Raw genomic sequence first — 16,649 nt, forward strand, 5'->3', positions numbered from 1 at the left:
GCCTTTTTGGAAAAAGTGTCTTGCAATCACTGCACTCTACTTTGTGTTTGTCTTGGAATCACTGGATATTTTACCTCCAATTACAAGATGTCGCCGTTGGGTGCTTTGTAACCGGTTTCTCCGGAGTTTCACACCGTCAAATCAGCACGACTATTCAACATGATACCAGCAGCGAGGTAGTAAAGCAAGTGAAGTCCAAGGTTTGTCTGGCCTAATTTCCTCCCCTGGTTGTAAAACGGTCGGGATATTTCCCCACGGGTGTTTTTGACAGAGTGGGTGTGGCCGAGGCTTCAAGGCACCTGCTGGTAAACGGGCGTTATGGGCGGGACCCGAGCTGCGACAAAAGCAGAGACAGTATCTCCTTACAGTACTTGCTGAAGGGCTTCTCAGGGCGGAGAATGTATGTTGCCAAGTCAAAGTCTGGAATTATATTGCAAGTCTTAATTACCATTTTTACCATTACCAACGCTACTTTTACTCTGTTAAAGTCACCGGACGTATGAAATAAAGCATTTGAAATACAAAAAACGATTTGCTAGTCAAGAAATGCAAGTAGCAGAAGTAAAGATTCCGTATTGTTTAGTTTGATCTGTATTGAGTCTTCCGATCCATGAGTTCAAAAGGCAGCTAAGCTCCACATTGCAACACGTTATCACCATGACAACAGACGAGCGGAAAGTCTCAACATCACAACCGCTCCTTGGCTACTGACTAGTGCGGAGGGCTACCAGTTTGAGACGCATTTCCGAAATAACACATTTGCTCAAATGACCTTTAATCAGATATTGTCATTAGGACCCGAGCAGCATTCACTCAACATGCCGATTGGCTTAATGGCCAGCGAACGCTCTATTCTCATTAGCTGATGGCCCAAATCACGCATCAGGCCAGGCCCCGCCTTGAAATCCACACAAACTTGAAAGTCACAGATACTACAGTAGATTATTGAAGATGCAATCATGTGTGGACAGAAAGAGTAACGTCATCTGTCATTCACGTCGTCCTTATCGATGAAAATTCAATCTGTAATCCGATTAATCGACTGGATAATCGGGAGACGATGTGTTTGTAGGGCGCCACCAATTCATTTTTAGGCCGATGCTGATTCTGATATTTGGCATCATGAAAATTACGACAACCGATAATCAGCTCAAAATATATCATTTAAATGAAATGATTTATTTTTCTGCTCCCTAAATGCTGACAACAATAAAGATATGAATTATAAGCACAAAATTAGACTGTTTTACTCTACTTTGTACTTTTTACTGTTTGTTTAACTTTACAACAGAGAGAAAAATCGGCCCAAGAAATATCTTCCTTTTTTTGAGAGGGGATGTTTCAATGTCATTATCTTTGTTTCATTATTTGTGTCAAGAAGATTTTAAAAGCGTTATCGGCCAATTAAATTGCCCAGCTGATGAAACAGTCCGTTCTTACTCAATTCTAAAAATATTCGCTCAACGCAATCCACGTTACGTGTGGAACAGAAACATAATGACAAGTTCAAGTTATAGGGCTCAGTTTAAAAAAATCGATATATCGATTTGAATCGATTTTTTTTTTTCTTTTCATAGCCTGATATCCATTCACAGAACCATATATCAACACTTTCTGTAATATATTTTTCCACATAATGTAACATACTGGCCTTGTTTCACATCTGTGCAATGGACGGATGTAGAAGCGTTGTCCAGCTCATCGGGGAACATTTCGACGTAAATCCGGATGGAGCTTGGGCGCTTAAGCGCTATGGCGATTGCTATGTATATCTGTAAACACTGTGACTCATTTTTGCTCTTGCAAGTGACCACCACAGTTATTTTGTACACTTTCGACAATAAAACACAAGAGTCCTTTGTGGAAACTGCACTTAAGTGCTCCACCCCCTTGTTTTCGCACCTAAATGGCCCATTCCTCCGGGCGCGTTGGCTACTTCCCTGCAACCGGTCTTATTCCGAAGCCGCGTGCACCCCACTGGTGTCAGGGGGGGATCAGCTGCACCAGTCCCTGCAGGCCACACACACGCACACACACACGCGCACACGCGCACTCACGCACACACAAACAGTGGGCCGGCTGGCAAACAAAGCCACTGGCACTGCCATGCTTCTCTCCTTCTCACGCCGCTGCGAGGGGAAGGCATGACACCGCCGTCACCGCTACCTCTCCTCGTCGAAAAGACATCGCAGACGGAAGGGAAGGGGAGTGAAGTGAGCGTCTTCAACGAAAAAAAAAAATTATATATAATAATCGTCCCTGTGTCGAGATGCTGGCCGGGCACCTAGAGAACAGCAGGTAGGGGGGAAAAACAACAGGCTGTCTCCGCGGCGACCGAGGTGTTTACTGTGGTTGCGGTACGCGTCTGCCATGGTTTTTGTTTATATCGGCTCACTTCTCCCGTTTCGAATCCGCTGCACCCATTAACATCGGTCAGACATTAATAACACGGATACAGCGAGATGGTCGGCATCAGCACTCTGGTGGGCGAGAAGCAGTCACAAACGACGATGATGATGTGCAGCTGCTTAAAGATGGGCGTCTCTCCAGTGAGGAGCAACCAGGTCACTATGTTTCCTCGACAGCCATGTGTCGTGCTTTTTGTAGAGATGGTAGTCACGGTTGTAAAATGGTGGCAACAAATCTCAGCCGTTTACTCGAGGTCCAAACAAGTAGCTCATGTTTCATCTCAGGGGTGTCCTTTTCACTGATAGACGATTGACGACTTTGGATTTTGTATTTTTTAGAGTCCAATTTGATGTTCCGGATTTTGGATTCACCTTGCTTATCTGACAGCTTCCCTCTGAAATGGCTAATGGATGTTATTTTAAAAGGGGGATTTTATTTTTTCGCGTCCGAGTCACTTGATTTTGTGTATTTGCCGATACAGTTTCGATTTGATACCGAGTCCTGAGCTGATACTCTGGCAGAAAAAAAAAAGCACACGTCTAAATATTTTCAATGATGCTGTCTTAAAAAGTCATGGCTTCAAAACAGTTCCAACTTTGTCTCTTTGGTGAGCGCTGTGAGGCTTGGTATTAATCTTACAAGAGCACCAGCAATCAGTTTGCGTCAAATTCAAGGTAACATTTTTACAACAGTTTTGAAATGAAGGTTTGCAACCAACTACGAGTCTTCGATGAAATAAAGTCCCTTTCTCAGTATGAAGACCTTTGAGTACGGTCTCGTGCTCCTTCTAAGGACGTACGTGAGAAAGTTCTTCTTCTTTGTTAATCGGCACAGGCAGTGTACTTGTTAACTTCTACTCCAACCTGGATGTATTTCAGATATAGCAGCCCGAAATAAATCTTGGGATATTTTCTTTGCATGTAAAAATGACATCAGTACCAAAATACACCCCCAAAGACTTTTTTTTTTCTAATATTTACAACAAATTGTTACGCCCAGCTGAAAGTACAATGATTACCAATGGCGAGTTTGGAATCCCTCCCTTTAACGACTTTGAGGAAAACTTGGAAAGAGCAGAGGGGGGCGTGGCCATATACCTCATTAAATGTAGGCGTTTTTCAAGTAGTCACTTATTTCCCATCCATCCGTCATCTATACCGCTTCTCCTCACAAGGGTCGCGGGGGTGCTGAAGCCTATCCCAGCTATCTTCGGGCAGTAGGCGGGGGACACCCTGAACTGGTTGCCAGCCAATCGCAGGGCACACAGAGACGAACAACCATCCGCGCTCACACTCATACCTAGGGGCAATTTAGAGTTTTCAATCGACCTGCCATGCAAGTTTTTGGAATGTGGGAGGAAACCGGAGCACCCGGAGGAAACCCACGCAGGCACGAGGAGAACATGCAAAGTCCACACAGGAAGGCAGGAGCCATAATCGAACCCACGACCTCCGTATTGTGAGGCCATCGTGCTAGCCAGTCGGGCACCGTGCCGCCCTACTTATTTCCTAATTTCTCCAAAATGAATAGATAAAAACAAACAATTTCAGTTTCCTGATTAAAAATATATAAACGGAGCATGTTAGTGAAAAATCTTGGATCTTGTCCTCCTCTAAATACTTTTACTGCTGTCAGGCATTTTGATTTTTTTTTTTTCCGAAAATGTCAATGATTTTCTTGTTCCGTTTCTGCGCCTGCCTTTTGAAAAACGTACTTATTTATCAGTGGTAGTCAATGTTTGGATTCCAGACGATGAATTCAATCGAATGAGTTAAACATCCCCTTTAACACAGCCATCTTCCCACCTTTTCATTTCAACCTGCGAAACTAACTGTGAGGTGACCAGATTGACCCACTCTGACCCCGCCTCCATATCAGACAAGGGAAAGAACGGCTTTTACATGTTGCGTAAAAACCGTACTGCGGACAGTTTTGAATGCATTTCAGTCCGATTTTCTATTCTTTTGCTTTCAAGTGAGTGTTCAGCTCCGTGCAATGTTTAGACGTGGCGTGTTGATGAATTTCACGTTATTCTTTTATCTAACCGCCGCTGTCAAGCCGGAGCTCCCCGTCGGCGTCCACATTCTCCCGGCAAAGCGAGAGACGTTCCCGTGGTTACGTCACGCTTTCTCTCCCTCTCTCACCCCTTTGAAGACGTCGGGCTTTTTCCGGGACATTGCGCTGCTGCCTTCATCTTGCTCGCAAGTTCCTGCTAACTCCACGGGAGACGCTCATCGCACTTGACGTATACTTTGAACAACGTCGGGAGGCTCGCTGAGGAGTTCACATTCCACTGGCGCATTCAGCTGACTTGTTTTGGTTGTTAGGGAACTTTCAACCGTTTACTTTGGTGCACACCGTCGGGAATACACGGCAAGCCAGCCGCAGCAACATTAGTTCATGCTACGCATGAGAGGAACATGCCGCCAACTGGTGAGAAAGACAATTTCAAAGAAAAATCTTACCAAATAATACTCGGCCGTCATTGCCTCGGTTGGCTTTTATTATGTAGTTTTTCCTAGCAGCGCGTGGCGGCTGACTTGACTCGTCTTTCTGACTCGTGGCGGGATTGTTGGAGCCAAATTCATCTTAAACCTTTGCCACCAACATCATGTTCAGTCGCTAATTATTTTTATTAGTGATAGATCAATCTTTGTCATTTTGCCAATAATCGGCATCGGCCCTTTTAATAACTTTCAAGGCCGATGAATTAAAAGCCGGCTTATTTTCGCTCGCTGTAGCACACTTCTCTCTCTTTGTCTGCTGTGCTGGTGGCCCTGCCTGCAGAAGCAGATTGGCCCACCCACAGCACTATCTGATTGGTTCCTTGTGAAGTGGGGAGCAGCCAATCAGCAGTAAGCTGCCTGTTTGCTTTTGGCATAATTTGAATAAATGTCAGTCGACTATAACTCACAACTAACAGAAAACTATTTGCCGCAGTAAACTTTAAAGAGATGTTTGTTTTAATTGAACTATAAGACAGATCTAAAAAAAAGGCATTTGAACTAAGTCAAGTTTTGGTGTTTTAATTTTTCAAGTTTTGACACCATTTTACCCCTTTTTTTTTTTAACACATGAATGTCGGCTTCAAATATTGGCTATCGGCCATGACTACTAATAATCGGTATCGGCCCTGAAAAAAGCAAAAACCAGTCCATCACTAATTCTTATTTTTAATATTTATCTGCAGCTGTGTGTGCATAGCTTCACTTGTATATATCTTCATCTGCATCACTTAATCTTTGCCTACCCTTTCCCTGAAAATGTAACATTTTATGCATGGATTTATTTTCTCGCTTTCTCGGCATTTCCTCCACCGCAAAGCATTATCAGGAAAGCTTTCTCTGCGCATGTTTATTGTCCTAGCCTTTTCTAAAGAGCCCTTTCTGTTTAGCTTTGTCCACGCTGCTGCGTCCGTGTAGCTTGTCCTGACAAACGTGTCCGTACAGCTTGGCTTAATTTTGGAAGCTGAACAGGCCCCCCCCCCAAAAAAAATTGCCACCTACAACACTTTTCTTGATGGGCCATGTGTTCCGTACGTCTAAAATTTGTTCAGGCCGGTTTGTGGTGCTGGCCCATCTGCCCGGTGTTGATTTTCTGTGTCTGTGTTGAGTGAACGCAAAGGCGGTCATATTGCAAATGTCACTTGAAATATCTGGGATCGTGTCATTCTGCAGGCTTTTTCTTGAGTCTGAATCGGTGTCTATTTTTAACATGTCACCCGGTGCTGTGACGCCAGTCGTCCCTCTTGCGACGTTCTTCCCGCCATGACTCAGGAAGCATCATGCTGCTTTTTTTTTTTTTTTGTGGACTCGTCATTATTATTTTTCAGGCATTTTGTGTTGAACTGGCAGCTTTTCCAACTTTCTATTTTAGCCACAGTCTGGCGTCTCTCACTCGAACTGCTTAGCGGAGCTTCTTTGTGTTGTAGCATGGAAGGAAATAAAAGTAAAAGAAGTGACAGAGACGTTTTGGAGGTCTTTGTTGGGTCACTCATTCCCGTTCTAAAATTCACTTTCTGTCCTGTTTATCAATTTGAGGAACTGCGAACCACAAACAGCAGCAGATTTTTCTTTTTTTCACATCCTGTTTCAGGCGTTTCCTGTTCCTGAGCAACTGCGGACACAAGCATTAAGATGACACGCATGGACGCTCGTGTTGGTTTAATGGGTTGAGCTCCACGTGGGATTTTGCTCCGGCGTGCATACACAAAATTGACAAGGTTGCACATGGAAGTGAAACTAACTGTTGGTTACTTTCATTTCACATACACTCAAATGTGCAAAAAGTGTGTGTTAGTTAGTGTATCAGTAGAAAATGTCAAGTACCAAATCGCAGAGTGACTCTTGAGACAGTGTTATCGGGATATCATAATACGGCCGTTGTGCGATAATTGGGGATGCACCGATACCTCTTGTTTCAGATGGCATGCATTTACTTACGTTTGCGATAATGCGTAGCGACACTTGACAATGCACAAAATATCCAGCCGGAATCCAGAACGATTATGGTCACGAGGGTCGCAGTCATGCTGGAGCCTGTCCCAGTGGTCTTCCGGCCGTTGAACTGCTTGCCAGCCAACCTACCAAGCATGTTTTTGGAATGTGGGAGGAAACTGGTGTACCCGGAGAAAACCCACACGGGCACTGGGAGGTGCAGAAATGCAAACGCCCCTCCGGAAGGCTCGAGCCCCTAAGGCTGACCCCTCGACTTCTTTACTGTGAGGCAGATGTGATAAGCAGTCGCCCACCATGCTGCCTGCTCAAAAATAGGTTACAAATAAATGAAAATTAATTTGAAAAATAATCTTAAAATTGTATTTTAATATGCCATTTTTAGTGTGACATTGATGTTCTTTTAGGACAATACTGATTTATTTATTTATTTATTTATTCATTTGTTTTCATGAGTAAAATATTTTAGCTGGGTAGAATGTTTTAGCTTTCAGATGTTTTTTTTTTTTATTACCCTGATAAGTGATTTTAGCACAACATAAAAGAAAGCTATAGGTGAAGGTAGAATTAAACGAAAATACACATTTCACGGCTTTTGCCATTTCTTTTCTCAACACCTTGTGTGGATCTGTAAGAAGCAACGGGCTAAAGTTTCGTAACTTTCAGACGCGGTACATGGTGAACTTTTGTTGCTGTTTTCTCAAGACTGTTCCTTTGCTGTCTGAATTTGAGATTTAATGACATCTCCCAGCAACCGTCTTGTGAACCGTTTTCAGTATGGCAGCCTCAAGTTAAACTGACAAACTATACTGTGGACATTATGAAAACATCAACGAGGCCGCCAGCATATTTGTGAACATCAACTTTCTCGTGCGGACTCGTGCATTGATTTTGACGATAGAATTTATTCATAATTGAACGTGTGAAACATCAGACAAGTAAGCCTTCAGATCAAAGCACCGTAATCCTTGAAGTGATTCTCATCCTTTTTTTTTTCTCCCTGGGAACTGAACCTTTGTTTTTATTCCACAATTCAAATAATAAGGGTTATCTTCGCTTTGTGAGACACTCCAAGCATTAAAAAACCGCACACACTGATAATCTATGAATACAGTATTCCTCTACCAATTTGCAATTTGCTCCTTGCAAATTACCATATTTTTTTTGTGATGTCTTCCTAGCAAGGAACTTTGTTGAAGTGGATTGAGGAACTTCTCCCATTAGCCTCGGCTAATGTGGAAGTTGTCTTTGGGCATCATGTGACATTTTGTTTTCAAGGAAGTTGAAACGAGGGGAGGAGCTTTTCAAAAAGCCCGGGCTAATATAAAAGTAGTGATTTGGCGCCATCCTATGGCATCTTACTGCAAAAGAACGCGCTTCTCTAAATGCCTTGCTAATGTAAAGTAATGCTTTGACATCCTCTTGTTGCTTCTATAGGATTTTTTTTTTAAACCATGACTCAGATGTTGTAGCATGATTGCTTTAACTCGACTTTTTTTAATGCAACACTTTTTTTTTTTAAACCATAACTCATGATTTGTTGTTTTTTTTTTCCCCCCAGAAAGATGTATATCCGTATTGGATCGCATTAGCTGGTGTACCTAATAAAGTGTGCAGCGAGTGTTTAGCGTCGCCTTCCAATTGCCTGCGTGAGTCTCAAAGGTGTCATGCGTTTGCTTTCAGGGCGAGCTTTGTCCTGAGCAAGCCTCTGAAGATGAACATGGTGAAGAGGATCATGGGGCGGCCGCGTCAGGAGGAGTGCAGCCCCCAGGACAACGCCCTGGGCCTGATGCACCTGCGGCGCCTCTTCTCCGAACTCTGCCACCCTCCCCGACACATGACGCAGAAGGAGCAGGAAGAGAAGCTCTACATGATGCTGCCCGTCTTCAACAGGGTACGTGAAGCCATACATGGAAAAGCTCAACTGTATCGATTCCCAAAAAACATTCACAGTCTGGCCAAAGGTCAGCCAGTTAACCGCCGGCTGCTAACTTGAGCTTGCAACAGCTGATTCTGCTTTTTCTTGCTGACACCCACGTCACTCACCAGACCAGCTATTGCCTTTTAAAGCCATATGCACTCATTGTTACTGATTATACAGTAAACAAACATGAGGATGGTGACCCCCAGTGGACTAGAATGATTATAGTGCTCGCACCTCAAGTTTGAAATTTTGTTGTTGTTGTTGTTTTATAAAGAAACATTTTTTTAATCCAATTAATCGATTGTTTAATTGAGTAGAATGTCCATCCATCCATCCATCCATTATCTATACCGCTTCTCCTCACTAGGGTCGCTGGAGCCCATCCCAGCTGTCTTCGGGCAGTAGGCGGGGGACACCCTGAACTGGTTGCCAGCCAATCGCAGGGCACACAGAGACGAACAACCATCCGCGCTCACACTCATACCTAGGGGCAATTTAGAGTGTTCAATCGACCTGCCATGTATGTTTTTGGAATGTGGGAGGAAACCGGACTACCCATAGGAAACCCACGCAGGAGAGAACATGCAAACTCCACACAGGATGGCCAGAGGATGGCGCCAAATCACTACTTTTATATTAGCCCGGGATCGAACCCACGCCCGATGCTGTCTCTCACTGTGAGGCCATCGTGCTAAACAGTCGTCCACCGTGCCGCCTAGTAGTGGAGTAGAATGTGTTTCATGTAATTGTATTGATGTCTTCCCAACAGTCTATTCTCTTCATTTTGTTGCGTTTCTTGAAATGGTGTTGCTTCCAGTACTGTCGAATTTGATGTTAGATATATATATATTTTTTGTCCAGTCAGATTTAATCGGCCTAGGACCTTCACAATTGCTCACGCAGGCAGTGTAATTTCACTTACGTAAGCGCTTGGACCATTTCTTTAGTTACCTAGTCAGATTTCATTCTCTGGCCCTCAATGATGTCATTATTTTTCCAATACACGCTTGTAGAGATCTGCACAGATTAATACATTTAATAATTAGCATCTCTGGTGAGTATGATCTATGACATTGAAATATTTTTTTCGTCATGTGGTGAAGCGCTCCAGCTGGTATACGTCGCACAGTCATGTGCATTTAGGTGGTTTCCACAATTGTGCCCTGATTGTTTGGTTTTTTTTTTTAACTTGTGTCCACTCTTAGGTGTTCGGGAACGCGGCGCCCAGCAGCATGACGGAGAAGTTCTCGGACCTGCTGCAATTCACCACGCAGGTGTCCCGCCTCATGGTGACAGAGATCAGACGCAGGGCCTCCAACAAATCCACCGGTCAGTGCATAGTACCCTGGACTGGTAGCCAGCCAATCCCAGGGCACATACAGACAAACAGGCATTCACTTTCAAAGGTCAGGACAATTTTGAATATTTAGTGACGCAAAGGTGACGTTGTCGAGAGCAGCATTTTGGCAACTATTGAATGCTTCGTCAAAAAATTATTTTTAATTACGTTTATTGGCGCTCCCAGTCGAAGTTGAGTAAACTTAAGTGCAGCAACACATGTCGACAGGCAATATCACAGTACTCGCAGGCATATATTCTTTATCCTATGAAAAAGCAAGTTATATTGTTACAGCTTGTTGAGATACTGAACGAAGTGTGACTGTTTGCCTGAATGATGGTATTATACCGCCCCCGGTGGCCATGACGAGAACATCAGGTGGTCTGCATTTATTCTAGGACACCTCTCCAAAAAGTCATGAGATGAAATGCATGGGGTTTTTTTTTTCCTGAAAAATCAAATGTGTTTCCTTACAAAAGAACCACGGTTTTAGGCTTTTTTCCTTTTTTGTGGTCTTCTCTTCTTTAATTAAATTAAAATGAATACAAATTTTCAGAGCGACTTCCATTTTGTTCCAAAACAGCGTCAGCCTGGCAGATATGGCAAGTGCAGTTCAAAACTGAGATGTAGTCTTGTTTCATCTGATCCTAACTGCTAAACTCAGTAACATTTCTGAGGATGATTTATCGCTGCCTAAACGGCGCTCCTCCACTGACATGTCTTCATCCACGTTTTAAAATGAGTGCGTGTGTGTGTTTGCGTGCACAGAGGCAGCCAGCCGAGCTATCGTTCAATTCCTGGAGGTGAACCAGAGCGAGGAGGCCAGTCGCGGCTGGATGCTCCTCACCACCATCAACCTGTTGGCCTCCTCGGGGCAGGTCAGTGCAACACAACCTTTGACAAGGCTCCGCTGAGTTTTGGCACATAAGCGAGCGAGAGCTCCAAAGATTGCTCGGGACAAGTGAGAATTAAAAAAAATTATGTGGGTGTGGGGGTGTGTTTGTGTGTGTCCTCGAGTGTGCATCCGACTGCGTGCGTGCGTGTGTGACAAAACAGTCTCTCGGAATGTGGCCTGCTTCCTTCCTCTTCGTCTTCCTTACTCATGACTAAGAAATATTTTATTCTTTCATCATTCCTTTCTAATGCACGCTCACCCCCACACACGCACTTACAGGTGTGTTTTTTTTTTTGTTCAGAAAACGGTGGACTGCATGACGACCATGTCTGTACCGTCCACGCTGGTCAAATGTCTCTACCTGTTCTTCGACCTCCCGCACATGACGGAGGCTCCGGTGGGCCCCGCTGCGCCCCCGCCCCCGCCGCCGCCGCCTCCGACCCCACCCACCTCCCCGCCGCCCTCCCAAGAAAAAACTGCAGGCCCGGGCCATCCCACCACGGAGCTGCCCCTGGCCGACCGAAGGGTGCTACTGCAGAAAGTCTTTGTCCAGGTACAAGAGCAGAGCACTGACGTCGCTAATCACTTCGATGGACAATTAAAGCATTCATAGATAGGGCTTCAAATTAGGGTTTGAACACATTTCAAATCCGGGTTTGGGTTTACAATTATGTTTTGAAGCCAAGGTTAGATTTTATAAATCAGGGCTTCAAGCCTGCTTTAGGTTAGACTTTCAAACAAGGGTTAAAGTTTCAAGTTGAGGTTTCAAGACAGGCATTTGACACAAGTATTAAGGTTTCAAACAAAAGGATATGGTTTCAAATGAAGGTATGATGACAGCGTTTTGATTTTGTGCGATTTTCAGATCCTGGTGAAGTTGTGCACGTTTGTGTCTCCGGCGGAGGAGTTGGCCCAGAAGGACGACCTGCACCTGCTCTTCAGCGCCATCACGTCCTGGTGTCCGCCTCACAACCTGCCCTGGAGGAGAAGCGCCGGCGACGTGCTCACCACCATCTCGAGACACGGACTCAGCGTCAACGTGGTTAAATACATTCACGGTAGGGCTGGCCCATTCAGCACGGAAAAATAAATACATAAAAAAAAAAAAAACAATACAACTTGGTAAAATATGTTAAAATGAGAGGTGCAGCGTTAAATCGGTTAATCGACAACTAATCGGTTATTAAATCATAGATTTTGATCATAGATTCATTCTTTAGCGGCCTTGTATAATTTAAAATGGTCCTCTGAATTTCAGCTTTTCAGCTGTGAATATGTATATATATATATATATATATATATATATATATATAAATATATATATACACACACTCAGAAGTCTGTAAACCATGAAGGCCGACTTATTATCCTTATGTGGAATCAAAATAAAACATTTATAAACATCTGCTTTTACTTTGAAACAATTACAACAATATCAGTAACTGTATCATACTGTAGCTACGACACGGTACCTTTGTTTTGGCATCCAACTAGTCGGGTTTGACTGAATGACGCCATGTATAAGTCGCTACCAAGGAGAGAGATTGCACCCATCTTACAAACTTTTTTCTCAGCCATTGGGCTTCCTGTTTCATTTCCTTTGCAGCCCGTTTAGGAAGCAAACTAATTGGGTCTGATTTATAAAAATAAATTATAATGTGGGGTGGGACCGTCAATTTCTCCCTTTGTTGCTGTAATAAATCCCATTCTGAAGATCTTCCTTCTATCTTGCCTGGGCTTTAGCGCATTAGCATTGTTTGCCGTTACTTCCGCAGCCCGTTTCGGCAGCACGCCTGAATGAATTGCACTCTCTTGTGTCCACAGAGAAGAAATGCTTGTCCACCTGCGTGCAGAACATGCAGCAGTCTGACGATCTTTCCCCGCTGGAGATCGTGGAGATGTTTGCCGGCCTGTCCTGCTTCCTTAAGGACTCCAGCGACGTGTCGCAGACGCTGCTGGACGACTTCCGCATGTGCCAGGGATACAACTTCCTGTGTAACCTCATGCTCAGGTACTGCACCAAAAGTTCTTTTACGCGGCGCTTATTAAGTGATAGTGACAACACAAACCGGCAGTCCTTGAAAGGTTCAGTCGTCACAGATTCTAGTGGTGTCAAAATGTGTTTAGTCCTAGTTTGGCAAAACTAGTGTAATCCAAGTTTTCTATTTTTTTTATTTTATTTTTTTTAGGGCAGGCATAATTAAGAACCAAAACCAACCGTTTGTTGTCTCAATTAAAGTAATGATACAATATAATAAATACAGTACATATTGTAGGTGAGAAAAATAATAATTTTTTCCATGTTACGTACAATTAGGAATACGTGAGTTTTTTTTTGCAGATGTCTAGTTTTAAAAAAAAAAATGTGATGCCCATCTGCAAATACGCAAGACTCCGTTGTCTATAATTACTCAATCAAGCACGCTCGTTTACGTTAGCCCTTCTATGGCGCTTCTCATTATATGTTGGCATTGCGCTAGCAGACGTGACTCGACTTAATTCAACATGGTTTGGTTCCCTTTAAATGTTTTCCCTGTCGGGCGGAACCTTGAATGACCAAACACTGAATGGTTGGTGTATATACTTGCTACCATATATTGTTGCAAACCAACATAACACACATGTTGTTGTGGGGTGACACCAGGCTGGAGCAGGCCAAGGAGGACGAGTCCAGGGACGCCTTGAAGGACCTCGTTAATCTGGTGACCTGTCTGACCACCTACGGCGTGACGGAGCTCAAACCCGCCGGCCTGACCACCGGGGCGCCCTTCTTGCTGCCGGGATTCGTTCTCCCGCAGCCTTCCGGAAAAGGTAGGGCTCTCAAACCACACGAGACAAAAAACACCAAAAGTAAGATAAAGGATTATGTGATATCTTGTCAGAGGTTGGGGTTCTGAATTAAGGTTTCAAATTCGATTTGGGATTTCAATGAAGTACTGGTGTTTCCAGAAAAGGTTTGAAGCCTGTGTTGGGGTTTGAAACAAGGGTCGTGTATTAAGCTTTCAAGTCAATGTTATGATTTCAAGATAGGGTTTCAAGTCGTGTCTGGGTATCTGATTAGGGGGTTCAAACAAAGATTTTAGTTGTAAGATGTCTTTATGGTTTCAAATAGGGTTTTGCTTCTAATTAGGGTTTGAAGCCAACTTTGAGAATGTTAAATCTGGGTTTAGGGTTTTTTAGGAAACTTGGGTTTCCAAATAGAGTTGTCAAAATCAACTGATGAATTAGCAGCTAACTGATGATCAAATTAATTGACAACTGTTTTAATCATCGAATGATCGTTCAAATATATATTTTTTTATTTGTTTATTTTTGTCTGTGTGTGCGCGTGTGTCTGTGTGTGTGTTTCGGTGGCGCGCAGGCCAGACGGTGCGCAACATCCAGGCCTTCTCAGTGCTGCAGAACGCCTTCCTGCAGGCCAAGAGCGGGCGTCTGGCATGCACGCTGCTGGACGCGGTGGGCAGCATCTACGCCGCCGACCCGGCCAATTACTTCATCCTGGAGTCGCAGCACACGCTGTCGCAGTTCGCCGAGCGCGTGGCTCGCCTGCCCGAGGAGGCGCAGGCCAAGTACTTCCAGCTGCTGGATTTCGTGGTCTTCAGCCTCAACTACGTGCCGTGCAAGGAGCTGTTCAGCGTCAGCGTGCTGCTCAAGGCCAGCGCCTCGCACGCCTGCAGCGTGACGGCCGTGCGCGCCCTCCTCCGGATGGCCCGCCACGACCCCGTCTTTGCCGACGTGCTGCGGGAAGTGGGCCTGCTGGAGGTGCTGGTCAACCTGCTGCACAAGTACGCCGCCCTCCTCAAGGACCCCGCTGCTCAGCACCAGCAGCAGCACCACAACGAGCAGGGTGAGTGCAAATTAGGTCACGTTTTACACACGTCACGCTTCTTTCACAACTAATCCGTTCGCAAATTTAGCGAGCCTCTTAATAGAAAATATTTCTGGACTGATTATGATAGTGTTGAATCAAATCAACACTGGTCAACAGTTGCTTTTACTTCGGAGAACAATAGTCACAATTTTTGCCAATTTTCTGTCACGTTACAGACCAACCCTGTAACCGACTCCAAAAAAAAAAAATCTATTCCTAAAGAAAACACGTATGGTCAAGCAATTAATTTTGTGGATGAATAATGATTATTTAATCAACTGTAGATGGAGTAAAAGCATCTCCGCTTTTAGAGCTGCAGTTCCATTTGTGCATGTATCGTCAATTGTGATGTTTGTGATTGTTTTTTTTGTACGTGCAGCCGAGTGTAAGAACAACACGATGGCAGAGGAGCAGAAGCAGCTGGCCTGGCTGGTTATGGAGACGCTCACCGTGCTCCTGCAGGGCTCACACACCATGAACACCAATGCAGGTGTCGCTTTTTAAAAAAAATGTTTAATAAATGACCCTGTCCATGTGCCGCGTTCAATATCAGGAAAACTAGCTTGCACAGCCCTGCTTTTAACGTGGCTAAGAAAAAAAAATGCTTAAAATGTCATCACACCAGATCATGATCTTGTAAGCCTTCATTGTGACCTTTAATTTGATATGTGACCCGATGTGGTTCGCCAAAGTTATTTTTTTTAACTTCTCACCGTCAAATTTGAACTTAGGTGGTCGGCAAAGGTCAAAATTGATTGCACCATATCCTCAGCAGCTGTAACCAAGTTTTGAGCCAATCAGGAAAAAGAAAAGATTGATTTTGTAAAGATGTTTGACCTTGATGGTTAACTTTGACCTTGAAACTTTGACCGGTGAGAAGCTGTGACTCCAAAGAACGTATGCAGCGAATCTCGCAACACTCCTCAATTGTTTTTGTGCGTTGACGGCCCTTTCTTCCCGGCTGTGTAGCGTTGTTCAGGGAGTTTGGGGGTGCGCGGTGCGTGCACAACATCGTGAAGTACCGCCAGTGTCGCGAGCACGCGCTGCTCATCATCCAGCAGCTGGTGCTGTCGCCCAGCGGCGACGACGACATGGGAACGCTGCTGGGACTCATGCATTCGGCGCCGCCCGCCGAGTTGCAGCTCAAGACCGACATACTCAGGGTGAGCCTTGCGACCCTCCACTTGAAACCCTAACTGAGGCTTAAAACCCTACCAAAAAACGCAAACCCTGCTTTAAACTCCTAACCCAGGATTGTAACCCCACTTTGATCCCTCTAACACGTGCTAAGATGTTGCCGTTATTTTCTGGGGGGTGCGGGCGCTTGCAGGCCCTGCTGTCGGTGCTGCGCGAGAGCCACCGCACTCGGACCGTCTTCCGCAAGGTGGGCGGCTTCGTGTACGTAACGTCGCTTCTGGTGGCCATGGAGCGCTCCCTGTGGCCGGGACAGCCGCCGCGCTCCGCCTGGCACGCCGCCAACCACCACAAGCAGAACCCGAGCCAGAGTCAGAACTCCAACCAGAATCAGAACCAAGTGTTCGAGCTTCTGCACACCGTCTTCTGCACGCTCACCGCCGCCATGCGATACGAGCCCGCCAACTCGCACTTCTTCCGCACCGAGATCCAGTACGAGAAGCTGGCCGACGCCGTCAGGTACTTTTGGACAGAAAATGGCAAACTTTTGTGACCAAATATGGCGTTTTTGTTAGAGAATATCGGGGCTACGAAACGTTAGCATTAGTGTACACAATTCCGTT

The 16,649-nt window shown here is 44.8% G+C and overlaps 1 protein-coding gene across 1 annotated transcript in view; it reads left to right on the forward strand.

Moving 5' to 3' along the window:
- Positions 1-2,176: 2,176 nt before the first annotated feature.
- The window catches only part of wdfy3 (WD repeat and FYVE domain containing 3), a 54,371-nt gene continuing 39,898 nt past the window's right edge, over positions 2,177-16,649 (forward strand). The window contains exons 1-12 of the mRNA XM_088289864.1: positions 2,177-2,298; positions 8,547-8,757; positions 9,993-10,116; positions 10,895-11,004; positions 11,323-11,574; positions 11,887-12,079; positions 12,846-13,032; positions 13,666-13,832; positions 14,383-14,868; positions 15,272-15,382; positions 15,862-16,055; positions 16,223-16,545. Of these exons, the coding sequence (XP_088145990.1) occupies positions 2,270-2,298; positions 8,547-8,757; positions 9,993-10,116; positions 10,895-11,004; positions 11,323-11,574; positions 11,887-12,079; positions 12,846-13,032; positions 13,666-13,832; positions 14,383-14,868; positions 15,272-15,382; positions 15,862-16,055; positions 16,223-16,545 (2,387 nt within the window). The 5' untranslated portion in view covers positions 2,177-2,269. The remainder of the gene's footprint in view (positions 2,299-8,546; positions 8,758-9,992; positions 10,117-10,894; positions 11,005-11,322; positions 11,575-11,886; positions 12,080-12,845; positions 13,033-13,665; positions 13,833-14,382; positions 14,869-15,271; positions 15,383-15,861; positions 16,056-16,222; positions 16,546-16,649) is intronic.

Source organism: Idiotropiscis lumnitzeri, chromosome 1 (genome assembly GCF_059441095.1).
Source record: "Idiotropiscis lumnitzeri isolate Australia: NSW breed Sydney's pygmy pipehorse chromosome 1, RoL_Ilum_1.0, whole genome shotgun sequence".
Lineage (NCBI taxonomy): Eukaryota > Metazoa > Chordata > Actinopteri > Syngnathiformes > Syngnathidae > Idiotropiscis > Idiotropiscis lumnitzeri.